General features: G+C 45.1%; 1 protein-coding gene across 4 annotated transcripts in view; it reads right to left on the bottom strand.

Annotated features, from left to right (window-relative positions):
• Positions 1-2,297: 2,297 nt before the first annotated feature.
• CSNK1G1 (casein kinase 1 gamma 1) overlaps positions 2,298-14,983 on the bottom strand; it is a 165,310-nt gene continuing 152,624 nt past the window's right edge. For all 4 annotated transcript variants that reach the window (XM_030317942.1, XM_030317941.1, XM_030317944.1 and 1 more), the window contains one exon: positions 2,298-8,249. In XM_030317942.1, the coding sequence (XP_030173802.1) occupies positions 8,195-8,249 (55 nt within the window). In that variant the 3' untranslated portion in view covers positions 2,298-8,194. The remainder of the gene's footprint in view (positions 8,250-14,983) is intronic.

The following is a 14,983-nucleotide window of genomic DNA, read 5'->3' as shown; positions in this document are numbered from 1 at the left end:
GGAAGTCTTTTGGAGGGTCAGTTTATGTTAGGAAGTCGGTGGATAGCGGGAGAGAAGGCACTTGTTATTTCCGAATTGGGTCAGTTAAGCATTAGCCACCATCAGTTTGGGTTTAAATATGGTAGCTTCCCCAAACTCGGGGCATGTTTGTGCTTACCCAGAACATGACCTTATACTGCTCCTTCTACTTGTCTTGTAAAACTTGCTTCGAACCCCTTTTGATTTAGTCCATGTCACTATACTACCTGTTCTCTGGTTTTTACCGTGCTTACTGCTGTATGTATGAGTCAGTGCACGCTTTTAATATTGTATACTCTGGTTCTTAACTTCCTTTCTTTGCCTATTTTTCCAAGTAACCGTTTTTGTGGCGCGTGAGCAACGGATTGTGTTGCACTGATTTGTATATAACTCCGCCAACACTGCTGCAGGGCTAAGTGTTCAACAAATTTTGGTTGCAGTAACGTCATACTTAGTACTGAGTGGAAATAATACCTGTGAAACGGCCTGGGTTCAGGCGCCCCACTCATGCTGTTTTTTTTGTTTTTGTTTTTTAATGTTTATTTTTGATAGAACATGCGTGCGTGTGGCGGGGAGGGGCAGAGAGAAGGAGGCAGAAGATCCTGAGCAGGCTGCTCGCTGTCAGGGCACAAGGCCCGACCCCCAGATCATGACCTGAACTGAAGTTGGTCACTTCAGTGATTGAGCCACCAAGTGCCCCTTAAATCACTTTTCAAAGCTTAATATAGAAAGTCTTGGTCTTCACAGCCCAAATTCTAGGTAGGCACAGCTCCCTTTCAATTAGTTGAGCCCTGCAATTTGTTGTCTTTATGAGGTGCTGACTTAAGTTTGAGGTTATGCATGGCCACTGGCATTAATTTGTCCTTGCTTACACTGAGGTCACTGCAGTCAGGCTGCAAAGTTTCCACAGTTCTCTCATGTAAACACAAGTGATGTTTGCTGTTTCTAATCCTCACACCTCAATCCGGTAAAGGTTCTCCTAGGTAAAACTGTTGCACTGACAAGGTTGATCTTCTGATCCTCCAACCATTTTTTTGGTCAGGCCTCTTTCCCCACTCACTGGTCTCATGCCCTCCATAGCCATTGAGAAAAAATGTTTACGAAACTATGTTTTTTCAAAGTAGCCTCCACCTGAGGAGCTAATGCTAAAACACATAAAACCTGCCTCCTCCACACCTCCCCCCCACTTTTGAAAGAAAAAAAAGCTTGATGGATAAAATGCTCTCGGTGTGAAGTTTTTCTCTCATGATGATCTTAAGTGTCTTCTGCTTACTTGCCTACCCAGTGAAAAAACAAATCAAGTAGTAATTGAGTAGTAACAAAAAAGCTGGAACCAATCATGCCGATTGACAGTTACTTTGTGGCTATATATATATATATATATATTTGTGATTTTAATTGCACAGATTGACAGTTACTTTGTGGCTATATATATATATATATATATATTTGTGATTTTAATTGCACATCATAGTTTTATCCCGTGTAGATGTTCATTAGTAGAGCATTATAAAGCTATTCCAAAGCTGTTCCACAGAGTACATCCTAACTTCCTGATGTTCTACCACCTAAGAACCACAGGGATACAGGAACCAGTATGTGAGAGATGAATGTCCACGTTCTGCCAGGAATATTAAAGTGACCAACAGGGGGCGCCTGGGTGACTCAGTCGGCTCAGGTCCCTGATCCCGGGTCAGGGGATTAAAGCCCAGCATCCAGCTCTACACTCAGTGTGGACCCTAAGATTCTCTTTCTCTCCGGGGGGGGGGGCACCTGGGTGGGTGGCTTAGTTGGTTGTGCATCCGACTTCCCGCTCAGGTCATGATCTTGCGGCTGGTGTGAGTTTCAAGCCTGCATTGGGCTCTGTGCTGACAGCTCAGCCTGGAGACTGTTTCAGATTCTGTGTCTGTCTCTCTGCCCCTCCCCTGCTCATTCTCTCTCTCAAAAATAAGCATATCAAAAAAGATTCTTTCCCCATCTGCCCCTCTCCCCAGCTCATGCTCTCTCTAAAATTAAAAAAAAAAAATGGGGGCACCTGGGTGGCCCAGTTGGTTAAGCATCCAACTCTTGGGTTTTGAAAGTTTGTTGGTTTGAGCCTGCATGGGGCTCCATGCTGACAGGGCAGAGCCTGCTTGAGATTCTCTCTCTCTTTCTTTGCCCCTCCCCTGCTCATACTCTGGTTCTCAAATCAACAAATAATCCTAGCTGGATTCTTAGTTACAAACGAGCCAGGGGAATTTAAAACCAGACAAACCAACCAACTAACCAAACAAAATTAGTCAAGAAAGGTAAGACATTTTATTTTACATACAAAAAGGGTGCAAACTGAGTCCTTTCCTCCCCAAATTAGGGAAGAGGTATACTTAAAGATCACATTTGTGTTTTTCCATGGTGCCCTAGGAAATGGGCTACTCTGAGATAACACATCAAGACCCATTTTCCGTTTTCTCCAAAGGCGGCTTACTTCCTCTGCAGAGGAGTTTTTCCTAATGGTGTACAAATCTCTCTCCCAGAGGAACCATTTCAAATACACTTGAAATAAACATTCATGTTAAAAAATACTACAAATTTCATTTTCACAGCTGAGCTTTGCGACCAGTGCCGGGGTTTATGAAACAACAACACATATCTAAAATAAAACAAAAAGTTAAAAAAAAAAAGGCATTTAACAATAAATCAGACACATCCACACAGCATTTAAAACTGATTTCCACAGCTGATTTATACATTATCTAGTCTTAAAAAATTGCAATCAACATCCCAACATCTTTTTAAAAGTACAATGGGCAAAGATTAAAGAAACAAGACAAAATAATAATATAATAAATTAGAGCATGTAATATATCCAATGGGAATGATGAATCAACATATTTTCCATTGGGGGGTTATAATATTTTTGGTTTCATCTCTATCTTTCTGCTGTTTACTTTTCTGCTTGATAACGGGGCTCATTCCCAGAGCCAGCCTGCTGTGACACTAGAGAAGCTCACTTGTTACTTGTTTACTTCCGAGGATATTCCTAAACACATGGTCCCAGCAGCCTGGCCTGTGAGTCTTTATGGAAGTGAAATGCACAGATGAGACCACGTGCGCATGCACGCACATATACACACACACAGGCATACAAGCGCAACCACACACCCATCTGTAAATAGATTTCCCCCCAAAGAAATGGCTCATCTCTCCTGAGACATTCCTAACAGATTGATAAACCTCTTACAAAAGCTTTCAGTGCAAGGGCTGGCCTGGATTTGGTCTGGACTCATGAAGAGGAACACTGAAAATGTCTCACCTGCCCTGAAGAGGGGGTTTGCAGGGAATGGCAGTCAGAACAGCTGTTTTCCTGTGTGTGTTGTGGATGACTGCACTGTACCCCCATTTATTACCAAGGATAACCCTCTGCTCTGAGACTCTGAAGGTGGTGATGGCACCGGAAATAAGATTGCAAGGAGTAAAAAAAGCGACAAAAGAAATTCTGTCCACAGAACTGAGGTTTCTTTATAACATCAAGTTTGGTAACAACTAGAAATATGGAGTACATGTTCACTTTTTCCTTTGTAAGCTGATCTACAAATACTGGAGTGGACTTCCTGGTTGCTTTTTGAGGAAATTTGTCAACTACTACAGTCTATATCCAGGGAACCTACTTACTATTTTTGAATACAGTGGAGAAACCTATTCTTTTGCACTCAGTCACCTGCAAAAGGAGTTATGAAAAACATGTTTTTAAGACTGCTTAATTGATCAAAGACTTCCAAGATTTCTTATTTGTGGCTAAAACACTGCTCAAACTCTGCAAACCCTCAGAAGGGCCATAGTTTCCTCTCTTCTTTATTCAGAAACAAAGCCACCCCTCTGCTGCCTCCCTCCCCCCACCCCCAAAACAATAAAACCATAGGAATCCCATTTTGATTCCTGCCAACCCGTCATAGGGAAGACTGGGAATCACTGGCCATCAATTTCTAGACAGGGCTTTCCTGGAGGCCCGGAGTTGCCAAAACAAGAGCCCCCAAAACAAGTGCCTGGTGCTTATATATGGCCAATCCAGATGGGGTGCCTGGTTATCCTGGCTCCCTAAGGGTTGCTGGAATTCATCTGCCCACATTGGGGCAATGGCGGGGACAGTGGCAGTGGACTGGCAAAGGCAATGTTGGCTGTATGGCGCTGTAAGCTCCCAATCTGAGTAATTCGAGCCCTAATGTGGCTGACGCTGGAGACGACACTGTCAGGGCAATTCACTGGGAATGGAAAACTGGTTTCAGTATGAAAATGGAGGTGACTGGGACACACAGGAGGCATGTGGAATTGGGAGAGATGCATCAAAAGATCAAGTTCCTTTGAGATGCTTTCTATGCTGTCATGGAAGTACTTATTTTTGAGAAACATCAGCCATGCTTGCTGACAGGGGCAATTAATTCTATCTTTTGCATACAAAAAAGTTAAGGCTATGATCTTTAGTAACCAATCTGACATACATTTACCATCACTGCATATTTCTGACATTAAAGGAGGTTACTAACACGGAGAATCAACAATGAATATGCACTATCAGTGTCCATTTCCAGTGCACTAACTAAGCTGGGATATAGAGGTGATGGACCCTCTTCTGGCTAACGGCAGAGGTGGTTTCTTTGTACCTGGAATTCATGCAGATAAAACAGGCAAATCAACATTTCTACTGAAAAGCCCAGGATTCTGCTGTCCCCTGTTGCCTCTGCGTTCCAGAGTGAAATGGAGCTTTAACTGGAGGTTAGCCTAGTCACTTGACTTGTACCTTCTTAGACCCTGTTTACTTCTAGACAGACCCAATATAGCAGAATGTTCACTAAGGCTGTCAGGAAAGCACACTGGCTGCTGGCACACTGCCCACCCTTGCAGAGTCCAGAGTGAGACCACTGGGAAATGCCAAGGTATGTGTAAGTGATCAACCTTTAGCTGCTTGATTGCACAGACATAGGTCATCCTCTGGTCATAAGAGAAGGACCGCTTATGCCTTGGTGGATTCCTGGCCTGCGTGCCTTAATCTGCTCAGGATGCAATACCTGAAGGACCGTAGGGCTTGGGAGATGTCCTCCTAATGGCATACTATTAAGAATATTTTGAGTGAACGCTGCTAGTACTTACTGCTAACTCAGAAGCAACTGCATCAATCCCAAAGAAAAAGATCCTTAGGCACCATGCTGTGAAATGGAGAAAGTTCCAAAACTATAGTGAGTGGATTTGGGTGGGTGGTGGGTGGTGGGAGGAGGGAGTGCCCAACCTCAGGGACCCGGCTGAGGCACAGAACTAAGCAACTATAGCAACAGGGTTGAAGAGGGAGCCCTGATGTGCTGGTGGGGATGGAACTGATGGCCAAATTATTCCTTAGGTAGTCTTTTTATTTACTTTTTAATTTTCAGGAAGATCACAATAGAATCTCTCAGAGGCCTGGGACCACTTTGGAGTGCTAATGGCCTTGGAAGAATCACCATTACCCTACATGCCAGAGGGACGTGGGGTTCTTCGCCTTTGTTATGAAAAGCAGATACCTAGTAAGAGATTGGGGGGGGTGGTGCAGAGAATGAGAACAGTGCATTAGGAAGGACCCCCCATAACTGCTTAGGTTTAACCCTTCAAGAGCTAGCCTTTAAAACATTTAAGACCAAAAAAAGTCACAAACTCAGCTGCAGGGGGGCTTGCCCTGAGCCAAGCTGGTCAATGCCTTTGCTTTTTTGTGGAAGCAGAGGTGGGAGGCACTTAGTGGGGTGTGGAGTGCCAGGATGCTAGAGGCTTTGTCACTACTTCCCCTTGCCATCCCTTGAGAGGCAAGGTTTTTTTCTACACAGGGAAAAGGAAGTTAAAGTTTCTATACAGGAAGTTAGAGTTGCCCAAATGCCAAGTGAGAAACTGTACATTTCTGTGATGGTGCCTTAACCACTAGGTATTATCAAGGAAGCAAACCTCAATATTCAAAATCCTTGTGGAAAAGGGATGTGACACTGTGTCTCCCAGCCACTCTCTTTTGTATACAGGAAAATTTCTTTTAAAGAAATGAAAGATTACAATCCTTACATGAGCTGAGCAGGTTTGAAGCCAGTAAAATGGTATTTCCTAGCCAAGGCCCGATGGAACAGGTAAAGCCCAGTAACTCTGATCCATGCCACTGCTGCTATCTCTGCTCCATGTAAGATACATCAAGGGACTTGTCAGGAAATGCCAACTACCAGAAAGTATCCCCACATCCTCCGGTCCAAAACACGGCCCTCCATCTCAAGCCAGAGGCAATGATTTCGGAGTTCCCAAAACCACCAGACTAAGTCACCAGCCACTGTCCTCCTTGGTGAGTTAGCTCTCTCTACTCCCAGATACAAGGCCTTGTTCCCTGATGTAAGTGGTTCTTTCTCCTCTATCACATCTGGAAAGAGGTCACTGTTTACATAAGCCACTGAACTCAAATGAAAACTGAGCACAGTAAGATTAACTCCATACATTACTTTCCAAGCAGTGAACAAAGAACCAAGACTCTTCATGGTAGTAGATCAGGTGGCTAACCCACATGGGGAGGCAGACAGTGGACTGGGGCAAACACGCTCTAGGTACGTGGCCATCTTATTTGGAAGGAGTCTATATCCAAATGAGAAGATAATTTCAGACCTTTCATTTCAGTATCCTTTCCCTTGGAATTTTCCAGCACCAGCCAATCTTATCTTCCTGTTCATACAGCCCCACGTGCTCAGTCCTAAGCATGCTGCTGTGGACCTGCTGGGAGATCTGCAGGTGCCTGGTGCCTGGTAAGGCAGGCCAGCCCAAATGCTATCACTCAGCTATCGGGGCAGACAGTACACAATGATTTTATTTCCTGGCCCTATGATGCCAAATCCTGAGGTTCTTCTGGCAGTTGGAAGGCGGGTTCACTTAGTCCTCCTCTTCTTGTCCACTAGTGGCAATATGGCAGTGGCCATTTCATCACTAATTTTGTCCCCCAAGTCACTAAGAAAGTCACATGGCTATTTAGTTGGAAGTCCCTGGCAGTGGAGGAAACTGGTATTTCCAATTTTTTTGTCAAGCATCTCCTTCTCCTGGTCAGTCTGGCTTGGCTGGCTCATCCTATGTGCTGGAGAGCTAGGCGGTCCAAACTGTAGGCTGATGAGGTCAAGAGGCTCTGGTAGGGACATTCTTCAGCAGCTGAGAAGATGAATGAAAATTCAAGTATGTTTCTTTGCCAACCTGAGTGTTTACTCAGAATGACAAGAGTTTGGCTTCTTCTCTTCTGGGTGCTGCAGACCCAACTTTTTCCATTGAGAATGTCCTCTGGACCCATGTTCTCTCTGAATGGCTTGGCTGGCCCCATCCCCCTCAAAACAGAAAAAAGTAAAACTCCCAATATAACCAGACACAATATGCATCTGCCATGTTTTTTGTTTAAAAAAAAAAACAAAAGTAAAAGTGCAATAAAGTCAGTTTTTTCCTTTGCTCAGAACAATTTGCATTGTCCTACTACCGTCTGGAGAACAGAGCTCGCTTGTCAAGAGAGCGAAGAATGCCAACGCGCAGGGACAGTAGACTGCAGATTTCTCACAGCTTGTGTCCGACAGTGTAACTTGACAGGAGGGAGGGTGGCAAGAACCTGCACCCCGTGGCCAGCTGGGGATGGAGGCTGCAGAGGCACAGAGGACGGAGCCATACTGCCAAGCACACCTGGTAGGTGGAGAACGTTCTTCTCCTGCCAGGCCTGCCATCTTCCCCCTGCCTTCTTGACCGCACCCCCAGCCTCTTGAGCTCCTTCAGCAGACAAAGCCTTTAACTCACTAGCTTTTATGCTGGAGAGGGTTGAGGGTGGGGCAAGAACCGGGAGTAAACTACGGGAGGGAAGAGAATAGTAGTCCTTGAGTTTTTGTGAATGACACCTTCACTGTAAACAATAGGAAGGAGAGTCAACCAGGCAGCCCCGAGGGCAAGCAGTGGAGGAGCCGCAGCTCTGGGACCTGCTCAGAGCTGTAGGCAGGCGGGGATGGCCACTGACCCACTGGGCCCTGGCTGCCTGCACTGGCTCCTTCTGGGGGCATCTGTTTTCTTCTTTTTGGTTTGGACCTCCACCCTCCCCCATAGAGGAGTCCCTTCCAATGAAAAATGGCAGGAGCTGCGGGTGCAATTGAGTTAGAGTCCCCAGGGCCTGAGGACTCCTGGGAGGCACTGGTCACTTGTGGCGCTGGGCAGTCTTCTTCCTTTTCCTCTTAAAGAAACAGCAGCACCTGGAGTACAAGGAACATTGCAAGTCAGTGTGGAAGGCTTACAGCTTCAGACTTCTGCCTGCTTCTGCTTACTGCCCGGCGGGTGGGGGGCAGTTCCCCCCTGGCACCCACCCACAGGGCCACCCACACCCACCACCTACAGTGCACACACTGGAAGCAGTGGGCAGTGTCTGCCAGGAAAGCCAAAGGAAATAGCTACTTCATTTCAATCTGCTACCAAACTCAATCATCAAAATGATGCAGGCTAGGCAGGGTCCAAACAGGTGTTTTTTGGAAGGATGAAGGTTTATCATTGAATCCAGATATTTCATCTTTATCTGGAACCAAGGCTGGGGGCTCCTCAGGGCTGCCTAAGACTAGCCTGCATCGTCTGCCCCTTGATACAGAGGGCACAATAATTTAATGCAGCTTCAATGGCCAGTGGATATGGAGCTAAACTGAGACAAATGAATCCCCCACAAAATATGATTGCAATTTTAGCAGGATCTCATGATGCTGCCAATGAAGGATTAAGGATTCTCTCCATCCCATACCCCCATCCCCACCCAGCTACCCGGAGCAAGCAGAAGAAGCCCTGACTCTTAATAAGTACTGTGAGCCTAGATCCCCTGACTGTTATCAACACAGCCCACGTTTCATTCAGAGGGGACCAGTGCCACAGCCCAGGAGTTGACCATTGGCAAGCATATGGCTGCAGGGTCCTCGGCTTAGCTACTGAGACCGCTGCTGCCGTGCCAAACAAGGTTAGAGGACTAGCCCTGTGTAAGGTGGAGGTTGGGGTCTGCTCCCTTCATCCGCCCTCCACGTGTTGCCCCCTGGACAATAGCCACAGCTCCAGCACAGCCCTAGGCCCAAGCATCCCCTCCTTACTCCTGTCTCTGGAATAGGAAGCAGCTCTTGCTGAGGCATGACTAAGTCCAGAAGGGGGTGATGAGGGCTGTGGCATAGCTGGTGCATAAGACATGTCCTTTCCAGGAAGCTGACACATGGGAAATGAGAATGTGAGGGCCAGAAGGTGTGGATGAGTCAAAGATGCCAGATGGTGGAGGGGAGTCAAGCTGCAAACTTGTTGGACCCTTGAAAGGAAAGCTTTTCGGAGAAAACTCTGTCTGGTTCTCTTGCCTAAATCTCTGGGTTTAATGCCAGGGCTGTTCATATGAACATAAAGAACTGGTGCTTACTTCCCATTCTCCTAAGTTCTCCACTCTAGCTAAGATTCTCTCCTTTTTCAGCCAGGCTCCTTGGTATTTCAACACCCAATGGAAGTTGTTAAAAATTTGGAGAAGGTTTCTTAGAATGTGGAAATAGACATTTATACAAGTAATGATAGCCTTTACCCATATCTGAATGAATCAAACATGAAAATTTTGGAAATAGGACCTTCTTAAGAGGGTCTTTAAAAAGACTTTCTGAAGATGGGGTGCCTGGGTGGCTCAGTCGGTTAAGCATCCGACTTCAGTTCAGGTCATGATCTCACAGTCTGTGAGTTCGAGCCCCACATCAGGCTCCGTGCTGACAGCTCAGAGCCTGGAGCCTGCTTCGGATTCTGTGTCTCCCTCTCTCTGCCCCTCCCTCCCCCAGCACTCTGTCTCTGTCTCTCAAAAATAAATAACATTAAAAAAAATTTAAAAAAAAAAAAAAGACTTTCCGAAGGTATCAATGACATTTATGAAACACTAGTTTTTTCAAGTTTATTTATGTACTCTCTCCCCTCAACATAGGGCTTGAACTCAGGACCCCGAGGTCAAGAACCACATGCTCTTCTGACTGAGCCAGCCATGAGTCCTGTAAAATACTAAATGGGTATGAATATAGTCACTAAACAAAGTGGCATGTGAATCTGGAGACTGAATAAATTCTTTGAAATAAAAATGACCAATGCTCCTGATTGTTTAAGACAGTCCTCTCCCCAGAGAAGATTTCAAGAAAAAAAAATGATCTTTTTCTATTATATATGCTTTAGAAAATGAACATTTTCCAAGTTGAAAGTCCTGATATTAATATTAAACAAGGCAAATTAAAACTCATGGGAGCACCAGTATTATACCAGAGTTCCCTATTCCCTGTTAACCATGATTTTCAGAGACATCATTAACATTTAAGTCAATTTCTATTCTTTTTTTTTTTTTGGAGGATGCTAAAATGAGGATTTTGTATTTTTAGTAGGTAAGAGCAATCACAAAGAAGTCTGAAATACTGTTTTGGTCCCTTTCAAACTACACTACTCACTTCTCTTTTACCTCCTTCGAGGCAAGTCCTAAGTACTATTGTCTGCTCACAAGCACATCATAACCTGACTGCTGAGGCACATCATGCTGAATCTGCCTGACTGGAGGGCAATGTGTGCTACGGTTTAGAGCCCCGGATTAATTTTTGCTAGTTACTGTAGTTAAAGCTTCGGCAGCTTTTCACAGTTCTACCCAAAAGGAAACAGGCCCCACAATCTGCTTTTCGATTCTTTGGTTTCTGTGGTGACTACCAGCAATAGGACCTATTAAGCTGGGTCAGACCCCAGACCAAGCCCACCTACTAACTCCACACAAATGTCTAACTCTCCAAAGAGAAGGAAGGTGAGTGATGAACCTTTCTTGTGTCGTAAATATTCTTCTAGTTGATTCTTTGATTGGATGACCAGAAATTCTTAGCATGCTGGAGTCAGAATCAATCCAGTCTCCCTACCCACAAGCCACCAAGTGCTCTTTCTCTAGACCTCTGAGCCATTACCGTTCCCACACTGCTCTCTTGCTATGTCCTGGCTCTCTCCCCTTTTGCTATTTCATTGCCAGGCTTCTCTTCTTTGGTTACTTTTACATTCTTCCCTTGCTCTAATACCTGGCTCAAGCCCCACAGTATCCATGAAGTCTTTCTTGACCATTCCTGTCCATAGTGACCTCTTGAGGGACAATAACAAGTCTCCTGGAGACCTACTTGTCTTTTCCAGTATATAGGTCTTATCTCTACAGCTAGACAGCACCTAAACTTTACGGAGTACCTAAGCTAGATGGTATCTAAGCTCTTGGGTAACCTACGCTTTTGGGGAACCCCCTAGAGCCCCAAACAGAGTTGGAGGAGCACACAGTGGACCCTGTATTTGCAGTCAGGATTATGTGAGTGACATCTCACAGGAAAAAAATAGACTATGACAATGTCAGATTACACAGACATGTTTGCTAGATAAATAGGTCAAAGGTACTCCCCAGTACCATAAGACTACAAATTCTATTTCCATAAAACCTGACTTATCTTCCATATATCCCTATTCCTGGGGAAGCCCCATAGGCAACTTGGCTTAGACCAATGGGGCTCAGAAACTGGTGTCCAACCTAGTCACTGAAGACAAATAGAAACAAGGTAAACACAGAGTCCAGGAGGCTGTTATCACCACATAGAATATGACCCCATGCATGCAGACACTGTGGGGAAATTATAATTCCAGACTGCAACAGACCAACCAGTTCAGGAGCACCTGGAAGGTCACAGGCAACGTCTAAGAAGAAAGCTGGGGAGAGGGCTCTTTCTTGTATCAAGAATGTACTTGACTGAACGCAGATTCTTTAGCACTCCCCCTTCCACTCAAGGAACCTTTTCCAGGAGTGGAAGAGAAGGGCTCCAATACCTCATTAGCCAGGTCAGCCCTTGGCCCACTAAATGTACTCTTACAGGGCAAAGAAAAGAAAAGAAGAGAAAAGAAAAGACAAGACAATAAACGAAAAACAAACAGAAACCCCCAAAACAACAACAAAATGTCCATTTCTCCCCCCAGGAAGGAGCTCTTTTGGAGACTCATTCTACAGAAGGAAGAACCAGTTGAATCAAAAGAAAAGTCACAGATTTTTCCGAAGCAGCCAGTTAGAGACCAAACCACAGAATGGGAGATCATCTGGTGATAACTGCCCTTGGGGTTGTGAAGAATAATCTAAACAACTGATAGAGTAACCTTGTCCTCCTGCCTCTGTCCCTCTCTGTCTGATAATATCTGGTCTATTAATTTGGGAGACAATTCACTCGGCTAAAAATAGAAAGATAATTTTGGATACTGGGGATATTGTTTTGACAGGAGGAGACAGCAATGAGATGGGTTTGAAAGGAAAGAAGGAACAGATTAATTCCTGGGTGTAGGCCTGCCCCATCCCCACCTTGTGGATCTAGTTCCCCAGTCTGGGTGGTTATGGCACAAGGCGGCGTATGGAAGCCATTCAGTGTTCCTAAGGCATTTTGTTTGGCTTTGCCAATCCCAGCCTAGTCTGGTCCGCTCCCCTAGCATGTGGACTGGAGAGAGGGACTCACCACAGGTTGAGCATTTTCAGGCAGCTATAGAGTGTGTAAAGAGAAAAACACAGAAAGGAAGAGAGAGAAAGAGAGAGATATTAGTCCACAGAGGTGAGATGGAAGCGACTCCCTGTGAGCCATGCAAACATGCAGTATGTGTTGGTGTTTCGTTTCTTCCTCTGTCGAGGTAGGGTGAGTAGGCCCAGGTCACTTGGCCCCCACCCTAAGATGGAAGGGGCAGGTGCCTGATAGAAGCATTGAGGAGGGAACTGGATCTCAGTGAGGGGTAAGGTAGAACAGAAAGAGTTGGTGGGAGCCCCACAGCAGGTTTTCCTGGGCAATTTCCGGGAAGATAGCACAAGAAAGAGGAAATGATTCTGCCTGTAAGAATTCAATCAAGCACCAAGTGAGCCATTTTGGTTCCCATACAAAGTCTTACTGTGCAATGTTAAGCTGACCTTCCAACTATTCTGAGGGAAAGACAAGTCCCTAGCCTTTCTATAAGTCCAACATGCCTAACCAAAGCAGCTGGCTGGCAGTTAGCTCTTCCTCTAGAGAAGGGAAAAGGCTTCAGCAACACTTTATTTTAGTAGGAGATGAATCAGAGCAAGGAGGGTCACTGCTCTGGACTAAGGTATAACTGCCAGAGAAGGGCCAAAAATCCCATTCTTGTTAATTCTCAGGAGAAATGAGGTCCACATTTTCTAAGTTATAGCTAAAGTCAGTGAGTAAGCAAAAACTCCATAACAAAAATCAACCAAAAAGCTGCCCTGCCTTACCAATTATATTTAAACAAGGACATGTGTCCCACAGCCAGAAGAAAAGGGCAGTTAGATGTTCACTTTGTAGAAAGAACAAAAACCAAGACCGTGTTATTTTCTCCTCCTTTATATAAACAAGCTGGGTGAATCAAATGCTTGGAAATGAAGGTTTCACTTATCTCCTCAGTCTCTGGTTGAATCTTAATATAGGCAACAGCTCTCTTTTTCCCACAAGCAGGCTGCATGGACAAATGGCATCACAGCTGCGTGCAATGAGGGGTTGTTTGGGACGTCTCGTGCTTCTCTAGCTGTGACTTCTTCCCATGAAAATGAGCAGGTGGATTGATGGCTACCCCCTCCTTTCCTCCAAAACACATAGAAGGCCAAGAAAAAAAACACATGGCCCTGCCAGACAGTTCCCTGGGCAAGATGGATTGGTAGCTCATGAAATCACTAGGGGAATCAGCACACAAAATGCCCTAAGCTTTGAGCTTCTGGAGGACATCTGGTCAAATACACTTGCTCCCTTCTGGTCCATACATTTCAGAAGGCCCAAACCTAGAACTGGTGGCAGTCACAGTAGTCCTTTTTACTGAATGGGGAGGCTCTGAACTCTCTTTATCCTAGAGTTTGGATCATACCAGAATAGAAGTCACCACATTGAAATCTCTTTGTGTGAACAGCCCCCTATTTTACACACAGGACACAAACACCACACTCACATACACAATCAGTGTACACATTTACCGAAGTCAAATGAGAGAAATGGGTTCAAAAGATAAACCTGTATAAGGCAAACGATAAGAACAAAACTCTTTGAATCTTGGTATTCACAGTACACTATTAAATCCAGAGCTAAACTTTTAGCCTTCAAAGTAATAGCCACAACATGAATTGGGAGTGAGGTAGGTGGGAATGGGTACAGCCATCTTTCAAGCCCAGACAATGTATGAATCAGAACGTGCCTAGTGTCCTGTTTCCTGACCTTGGCCACACATTTGAATCACCTGACTTTTAAAATTTCCTGATGCTCAAGCCATAATCCTAAATAAACCAGAATCTCTGGGGACAGGATTCAGGCATTTGCATTTTCTAACATACCCAGGTGTTTCCAAAGTGCAGCCAAGGTTGAGAACACTGTGGAAAAGAAATACCATACTATTTACTTTGGAGAATGAAGTTTTGTCATGGAAGCTGAAGAAACACTGTGAGTACCATTAAAATCTCCAAGGTCCCTGAGAATAGGGAGCATGTTTCCTTACTAAAAATGCTTTCCTCCCAGGATTAAAAACTCTCCCTGCCTTTCTTACTTACCAGAGCCCTATATAAACCAGGAGAGGAGCACCTAAAGCTGCCTATAGTCATCAGGGACTGAGTGACTCGTGCCTGTGGAAGGTCATCCAAGTCGTTCTTGGGTGCTTTTTATCTACTGGGTAGGAATCCTCAAAGGATTCCTGTCCTTTCCATGGAAAGGACCTCTTGGAAGCAAAGTGAACTCATCATATAGATGGGCAGGACAGCAGAGGGGTGGGTGGGGGTGGGGGGACAACCATAGAAAGTATAACTGGAGGGAAGAATGCAGGTCTTGACTGGCTTCCCACCACCTTACTCCCAGAGATGTAAGCATGTTCTGGCTTGCATTGAGGCCATCTGGGGGCTCAAGAGAGCACCTAGGACACGGGTATCACTGTTAATATGTTGTCT

Source organism: Lynx canadensis, chromosome B3, assembly GCF_007474595.2.
Source record: "Lynx canadensis isolate LIC74 chromosome B3, mLynCan4.pri.v2, whole genome shotgun sequence".
Taxonomy (NCBI): domain Eukaryota; kingdom Metazoa; phylum Chordata; class Mammalia; order Carnivora; family Felidae; genus Lynx; species Lynx canadensis.
Note: the sequence above shows the minus strand (reverse complement) of the source record. Positions and strands in the feature narration are given on the sequence as shown.